The 8,809-nt window shown below is 30.9% G+C and overlaps 1 protein-coding gene across 1 annotated transcript; it reads right to left on the reverse strand.

Moving 5' to 3' along the window:
- Positions 1 to 1,268: 1,268 nt before the first annotated feature.
- LOC143198342 (dihydropteridine reductase) lies at positions 1,269 to 8,353 on the reverse strand. Its single transcript, XM_076407503.1, has 3 exons — positions 7,961 to 8,353; positions 3,350 to 3,535; positions 1,269 to 1,671 (listed from the first exon to the last, which is right to left on the reverse strand). Exons 1-3 carry the CDS (start codon positions 8,199 to 8,201, stop codon positions 1,394 to 1,396), a joined length of 705 nt encoding a protein of 234 aa, XP_076263618.1. The 5' UTR covers positions 8,202 to 8,353; the 3' UTR covers positions 1,269 to 1,393.
- Between the last annotated feature and the right edge of the window lie 456 nt (positions 8,354 to 8,809).

An 8,809-nucleotide genomic window follows, 5' to 3' on the forward strand; every position in this document is an offset into this window, starting at 1 on the left:
TAATACATATAGAATGGTCTCCTTAGTTCAAGGTTATTTAATATTTAAATAATTTATAATCCGTACTTTTATTTTAAAAATATATAAAACGCAAAACTATTATATTTAAAAAAGATTAAATTGGCACATTTACATCACAAGAGCTTGCCTTGATGCTTGATCTTTGGGACACGAATGATATACATTGATTGTCACTAGATAAATTCGAAGTTTTTGATCCATTACGCTTTTCAGCCATAAAATAATTTTTTTAACTTTAATGTATCAGTATTTTTAATTATACTTTGATTTTCTGACAGAAATTAGAATGTTTTAAATCCATATAGCTCTCGAAATTTAGGTTGAAATGTGATCTACTATGAGCTTACAATAAGTTCAAATACAATAACTGGGATTCAAACCCACGACTATTGCAGCAGCATACAAGTGTACCGTCCAACCGCTTTGACCACTGCGGAGAAAAATATTAATCTTTTAATATAACTCAGTTGTAACACTCTAGTTTACTTTTTAATTTTTGGTTAAAAATGTGTTTTGTTTGTATTTTAATTTCATTTAAATTCTATTTATGTTGTTATTTGTGCTGTAAAAAGAACATGTATTGTTTCTTATTTGAAGATAATTTTACAAAAACTTGATTCTGTATCTGGTTTTTCTGAGAACAATTATTAATTCAAGATTTTGGTTATATTGAAATACTTTTCATTTAATTATCTGATTATTTTATATAAACTTACCTTATTACTGCCATTTAAAACCTCTGACTTGACGTACTAAAATGTCTTTAGAATAATAAATTTATTTTAAAAATTGTAAATATATATTTCAATGGAAAAAGTTATATTCATTAATATATTCTTTCATTCGTTAATGTCAAATTAATGTCGTTTTTTTACTTGGCAAAAATTACAGACTCTGTATATATTATTTAATCTAAAGCATTCGTTTCCCTTTTGAGTGATATAAAGGGGAAATTATTAACATGACTCCTCCTAATTCTTTGTTGTTTTGTTTTAAAATACTTATATACGCAATTATTCAGTTAATACTAAAAAAATTGCTATATATTAATTTTTTTATTATTGAATTACAATAGCACGCATCACGCATTACAACATCATTATACTCAAGGTTACAGCGATTTATTTTTTAGTTCAAAAGCTGATTACAAAAAATATTGGCAATTCTAGAATGATTTAGTGTGTAACGAGACTGAAAATAATGTATCGTTACACAAGAAATGAATTTCATAAATAAAATTAATTTGATTTTGTAGTAAGATCATTTATTTCGATATAATCATTATTACAATATCAAAATTGAACAAATAAATCCAGTCTAGTTTTATTTTACATAAATAGAAACAGGAAAACATTATTTATTAAACAACATTTCAAGCGATCACAAGATCAGTCTTAGAATTGGTCGTTACCAATTGTACCAAGCTACCAGATTTTGGTCTCTCTTGATTTTTGATCCAGTTAATGAATAGTTGTGCCAGGAATTCTAGAGGTGTCCACGTCGAGAAATTAGCATTGGGCATCCATTTTCTATTCATTGGTGTATCCAGGGTAATCGGCAGAATAGCAAGAACAGTGCTATTTGCGGGTAGACCGCTGTTAGAGCTTGCTAAAGACTTGGTTAAATGATGAACAGCGGCTTTTGCCATACCTGTATAAAATTATTTTCAGTTATTCTTTACAAATAAATTGTATTTACTCAATGAATGCATTACTCAATGAACTCAAGTGCCTCAATGAATTAAGTCAAAAGTTGAAGTAAAAAAATGAGGATAATTTAAATTTTGTTAATTTATAGATTAATTTCAGTTAATTCTTATAATTTTGTTGAAACTATTAAATAATATAATTTAATATTAAACTTATAGTGACTACAATTAGACTACAAACACTGCACAGAAGATTTAGAACCTTTTGTGTAGTGTAGGGAACTATCGACTGAAATCGAATATCGACTGTTTTCAGTCGCTATATTCGGTCCGACTGATTTTGTTACTATTTACTATCGACTGATTTTTTCAACGTTCTGGATCTGTCGATCCAGTCGCGACCTTGACAAAAATGTACCCAATTTATGCTTACATAGCTTTATATGTAATATATATAGATTTATAACTTTTTTGATAGCTTTCTTGTAAATAACAATATATTGTATATTATTATAGCAGCATTTTGATGCGATATTTTTCAAGATTGTTAATGTAATAGGGTAAAAAGATTAAAATTGTGAATGATAAATAGTAAAATACATTTTGACTGTTTTTATGGCAATAACAGGTAATATTCCGATTACTATCTCGATTTTGGTTAAAAAATATTTTCGTTTAATGATAAATAAACCATTTACTTTATTTAAAAAAGCTCTAGTAGTTATTGTGCGATCATTTTTAATTATGTCATGAATTAGTTCTTTTATTCTATGATTAGGTATATGTTTAATTTTTATTTAGTATTTATAGTTATTGTACATTTTTAGTTTTTAGATTTTGTTTAAGTTCTGTTGTACTGTCTATACTTATTACAGTATATTATTTGAAAATAGCAATTAAAATACGATAAAACATTTATGAGGTATTACTCCATTCCATAGAAAAATTCCATTCCTTTTTACAGATCCACAGAACATTCAAATATAAAAATAATTCTACTTCGTTTAATATGAAATTATTAATTGCATGTTAATGGTATTCAATAATTATTTTTTTCTTTTCTTTTTTAAAGTTAGTACGTGAACGAATATGTTCATCTTCATCTCGTTTATAGTACCGTTGAAAAATATAAGCACACATAAAATTAACTGCTTGAAGCAATTATTTCCGTCCTTTCCTATCTCACAGTTTATACAGGAAAAATGAACATTTTCCTCTTCGTCTTCGTTCTTCACATCTTCGTCTGACATCACTAATGGAAAAAAAAGAGCCGAAACGTCCATTTGACTGAAAATACTACTATTTTTTTTGACGATATGCTAGTTTTTTGACTATCGACTGTTTCTACTCTTTTGCGACTATGGATAGTTTCGACTGTTTTCAATCGATAGTTCCCAATGCTACTTTTGTGTAAGAATGCTGAATAAAATTTCCCTTAACTAAAAAAAAATATTTAAATTCAAATCAATTAGCCTGCTTTAAAAATCTGTGAAATAAAAGTTAAGATGAAAGCTATTTAATACTTATTACATTTCAAACCATGATATTATTATCCAAATATGATTTAAAATGTTTAAATAAAATGTAATTTTTCTGAACAGTCAATTACAGTTTACTCAAGGATTTCTTAGTAAATGCTAAATATTTTTTAGGGTATATTTTACTTATTATGTAACCTACCGTAGCCTATCATTCCAGAAGTAGGCTCGAGTGCTGCTTTAGCACCTGTAAGCTGCAGAACTCCTCCTTCTTTTAAATGTTTTGAAGCCAATGAAGCAGCAATAACACTGCTACATACGCTTTGGTTCCACATCATTTCCGAATTTTTCGCCAAATCTTGAGAAGCATTTCCTCCAGCCCAACCCCCTGGAAACAAGCAGTAAAATATTATATAGCAGTAGTTTTGAGTACTTCATGTGAATTCGGTACTGCGCTTATAGTTAATTATATTTATATGGAGAAACCTATATAATGAAGCCTAATTGTTCTACAAATATGAATTAAAATTTCAATTTAAATTTGACCTAGGTGGCTCGTTTATTCATCTGTTCTTCGGCAAAATTAAAAATTCTTCTCAATTTTAATATTTTATTCTTCATAAGAAATATAGGCCAATATTACGTGATAGCCAGCAAATAAAACATAGCAAGGAAATGCAAGAAATCATTCGAGTGCATCTCTAAAAGGGATTAGGTGCAATTTCTCATCCGTACGTATGAGACTTAGATCCATTAGCATCGCCTTGATCAAAAACAAGAAGCTAAAAAATGGCGTGGGTTCCACTTGGGTTCCGAAGCAAATTAAATCGGCTAATAAAGAGCGATTTTTTTGTGTTGCAAAAGGAATTTTGTTCTTAAATTATCTCCAAACTAGTAAACAAAAACACTTATATTGTTATTTTAACCTTTTGAACTAATATACTATAAAAACTAGTAAAAATATATCGGTACAGTTAATGAATTAGAAAACTAATTGTTCCAAAACCTGGTTTCTTCTATACATAAAGTTCCTTCTACCTTCGAAAAATACGAAATCTTAAACTTTACTTAAATCTTAAACCTTATACATAAACCTGTAGAAAAGTCTTGACCTTCAAAAAATTATTTTTTGGAAAACAACTTTCACCACACAATAAAAAACTACTGCAGTAAAGGTATATATAAATAATACATATATAAATGGGAAGACCACAGAAGGGGGATAAAAGGCGCTCAAATATACTTAGGCATTAACTATTACAATTAGATAATAAGAGGTCAATTGAAAAGTCCCCGGCTTACTATAATAAAACAAATATTTTTGGCAATTTTTTTTTATTGAACGTAATTCCCTTCAAGGGTGATACATTGAATATGGCCCTTCAACTTTTCGATACCATTTTTGTAGTACAATTTGTCCTTTGCTACAAATTGGGCCTCAGTTTCGGCGATCACTTCTTCATTCGAAGAAAATTTCTTCCCAGCGGGCTTTCTTTTGAGATATGAGAACAGGAAGTAGTCACTGGGGACCAGATCTGGAAAATACGGTGGATGAGGAAGCAATTCGAAGCCCAATTCATGGATTTTTGTCATAGTTTTCACTGACTTGTGATACGGTGCATTGTCTTGGTGAAGCAACACTTTCTTTTTCTCCAAATGCGGCCGTTTTTCGACGATTTGGTCTTTCAAACGGTCTAATAGCGCTATGCAATAGTCGCTGTTGATGGTCCTTCCTTTGCCAAGGTAGTCAATAAAAATTGATGCGCATGGATCAATCCCAAAATACAGACGCCATAAACTTGACAGCCGACTGTTGCGTTTTCCCACGCTTTGGAGCGAGTTCATCATGTGCAGTCTACTCAGATGACTGTCCATTGGACTCCGAAGTGAAATGATGAAGCCATGTTTCATCCATTGTCACATATCGACGCAAAAACTCGGGTTTATGCTGATATCTCTAGACTGTCGGCTATTTCATTCAATTTCAAATTAATTATGTAATTCAAAAATGTTTTCATCGGTAACAACCTCTTTTGGGCGTCCACGGCGTTCACCGTCTTCGGTGCTCATTTCACCACGTCTAAACTTATCATACCAATCCATGATGGTTGATTTTCCTGGGGCAGTGTGCGGAAACTCGGCATCAACCCAAGTTTTTGTCAATTATATTTTTCTCTTCAAATGCAATATTTTATCACTACGTCAAATTCCTTTTTATCAATTTTTTCACAATAACAAAAGTTGCTTCACTCAAATGCTATAATTCACAAACTAATGGTCCGGCAGCTGCCAAATTTATACACGGATCTTTTGGGGGTGAGGGCTAACTGAAAAACATATGGATTTAATTCTTGTAGCGCCATCTATATATCAGGCCGCGGATTTTTCAATTGGCCTGTTATGCATACTTTGAAAAATACGTTTAGTCCGTGTATACCTGACATAAACATTGCAGTTCAGGGTGTAGGTACACGTTTCATAACCTATCTAAGTTACGGGCGATTGTACTGAAAACTAATTGGAATTTTTGTTGTTCAAATATAAATCCTTACTTATAATCCTTATTAACAATTTAGTACACCTTTTAAAACAAAACTAACGGTTTGACCCTATTCTTTAGCTTATGGAGGTATTTATTCTGTGATATTCTATTTTGCTATTAGTATTTAAGTTTTAACAGTGGCAGTTATTGTTCTATAATTTGTATACTTTCTTGCATTGGGTAGACTTGCCAGTGACATATTTAAAATCGCATGTTAGATTTTACTTTGCACTGTGTATTTATGATATATAGTTCTGTTTTGAAATCTAGAACGGTATTAAAATTAGCATATCTTGCCTTTACGGTAATTTAGCAAAAAAAACTAAAGGTAACTGAGAACAATCTGATAAAGCCTTATTCTAATACAAAATCATATTTCATATCTCAACACACTGACGTATGAAGCCTGCCTACAAACTGCCAAGGCGGACAATCAGTTGCGAACGTTTATAGCTGAGCTTGTTCTTGACCTCAATTTTTGTAAAAGGTTCATACCTTACAATAGTTGTTCTTAAACACGATTTACTTTTTTTCTTGGTGAAAGTTTAAAAGGCATTTCCACTTTGTATAAAAGTTTGTTCAGCCGTTAATAAGAGAAAAATATATATATTTAATGTTAAACAAATACATAATTATTAAAATGAATATTTACGAATAACGACAGTTAATGTATTTAATAACTTGTTGATTAATTAATTTTAATTTAGAGGTACATATAGTATTACTGCTTATTAATCGGCTGTATTTGTAATCAATTTCATGTTGAAGCCTCATTGACTGTCTTCACTTTTCAGAATGTGTCGTTTCTTCGAAATGTGGACAAAACATATTTTCAACGGGTTAAAAATATTTAAAATTTTATCGAGTAAATCGCATTTGCGTGCAGTTTTACATGTTTACGTATTGAAGTAAATTGAACAAAAAGAGGATTAAAGTTATCGAATGCTGTGTGAAGCATATGGCAACCATGCTTCATCGATTGCAACATCTGAATACACATTACGACAGTTTAAACATGGTGATTTTGATACCGAAGACAAGAGCACTCTGAATGGATAAAAAAATTGAAGGTAAGGGTATGTAGATATTATTCGATGAAATAATCAATGAGGATCGTTTTCTACAAAAATTGATGCATTTGGACCGAGCACTGCGCGAAAAACGGCCGGAATTCTAGAAAAAAACAAAATAATGATATTCTGCAGTATAACAACATTCGATCACATGTTGCAAAAGCGGTAAAAACATATTTGAAAACATTAAATAGGTCCCACCCCACTGGCTGTATTCCACAGGTCTTCTTCCGATACTACTTGTTCCGACATATGAGTCGTGACCTGTCTGAGCTACTGTCTCCGAAGAAGGGGTTTATTCGCAGATAGCATCAAGCGATACATCGTTATTTCGAAATAGAGTCCGTAAATTCCCTGAAAGTTGGGAATGATGAACGATGGAAAATAATTTTAACAAAATACGTACTAATGTCTCACAATAAAGTTTCAAACTAAAAATCTTTTAAAGCTAAATGACAGGCCTAATATAATAAATATATTTTAAACCATTTCATTCATCATAAAAATATGTCTGCGATGTGAAATATATTATTTTACAGTAGAATCTTAATTTTTCTGACCAACACCATTTTTCCTCAAATACGGATATTATTATACCCTCGTATAAAGAATGCTAGTAAAATACAGTAATACATAACATCATCAATTTCAACAGTTGAAACCAGACGAACAAAAGAGAAATCCATAATTTTAATACGCAATGAGCCTGAGAACCTATCGTTCCAATTACGTTTATAATTAATATCCATAAAAAATAAATTGGAATTGCAACAACTTCATTTAGTTTAATGTTGCCAATTTATAATGTTCAACAGTTAGCTAGTTTATATTTTCATTTTCCGTATTTTTTTAATTTCCAGTAATAATAGTTATTAATAAAATATCAAGCTATTTTACAATAACAATGAATATCATATGTAAGGATAGATTTTCAAAAAATGTGTTAAGAAAACATATTACGCATGCGTAGCTTATAGTTGTGTGATATCAAAATTTTATTAATTAAGTAAAAGGAAGGGCGGTGTCAAACAATTAACCTTTTCCTAACCTGGAACAATGGATTTGTTTTATTTGAAAGATTAATTCTGTCTAGAAATTACAGGCGCCGAGGTAAAATCAAAAATAAAATGACTTATAGCATCAGTTTTCTATCTGATATCAAGTTTCTTATAAAATAGATATATTTTGTAAAAAGTACCGGCAACACAGAAAATTCCATCCAATTTTTCTCCATTTAGAGCAGTTCCAACTGCATTAACAATGGATGTTTCTTGTTGAACGAAATTCTCGCTGAGTTTCACAGGAACATTGACGTCAGCACTGGGATTATCCGCAAGGTCAATGCAGGCCACCCAAAATCCTGCAGCTTTAAATTGTTCAACACACTTAGCACCCAAAGCACCTCTACCACCGTAAACTACCACACGTCCAGCAACCATTTCAAATGCACTAAACGAAGCGAATCGGTACGAAAATCAACCTGCGTCTCGTACTGCAACGAGATATAGACTAAAAGTGAGAGCGTTATAGTAATTATTATGCCAACACTGAAAAACTTGACCGCGAACTGGATTTCCTTTCTAGATTGTTCGGAATTATAATATCGTTATGGTTATTATATCTTACACATTGATAACGGTGTCAAGGATGTCGGCAATGGACTGTGCAATTTCAAAAATTATTCGCTTTTTGTAAACAGGTTTGTCTTGGTCGCGCTAGTATTATTCGATTGGGATTTTGCGATGGGTCACGTTTTATTGTAGCTTCTTGGAATTATATAAACAGGGATTTTTGTTGTTTTCTATCACGGGAAATACGATGTCAGTTACTGTTAACTTGTTTTTAGCGATTGGTTTTTATATGGTTCTGATATATTTTAATGTGACATCTTTTATTGAACATGAGTTTCATTTTATTTTGGTTATTTACCATAACATAATATATTATTTCAATTAATTTTTAGATTGTTTTTCATTAGCGTTTAACATATTCTCCTTAAACTAAACACCACTCCCAAAAGTGTATTGACAAACGCTTGATCGGTCAC

Source organism: Rhynchophorus ferrugineus, unplaced genomic scaffold (assembly GCF_030347505.1).
Source record: "Rhynchophorus ferrugineus isolate W39M unplaced genomic scaffold, kcgeb_rfMv2 rfM1, whole genome shotgun sequence".
Classification (NCBI taxonomy): Eukaryota; Metazoa; Arthropoda; class Insecta; order Coleoptera; family Curculionidae; genus Rhynchophorus; species Rhynchophorus ferrugineus.

Bases quoted from the DNA above. Each gene is read 5' to 3' on its own strand.
- LOC143198342 (XM_076407503.1), bottom strand. From the start codon at position 8,201: ATGGTTGCTGGACGTGTGGTAGTTTACGGTGGTAGAGGTGCTTTGGGT. The intron at 3,536-7,960 runs GTACTTTTTACA...GCTTGTTTCCAG, and splicing joins TGGAATTTTCTGTGTTGCCG to GGGGTTGGGCTGGAGGAAAT. The intron at 1,672-3,349 runs GTAGGTTACATA...AATTTTATACAG, and splicing joins TTCTGGAATGATAGGCTACG to GTATGGCAAAAGCCGCTGTT.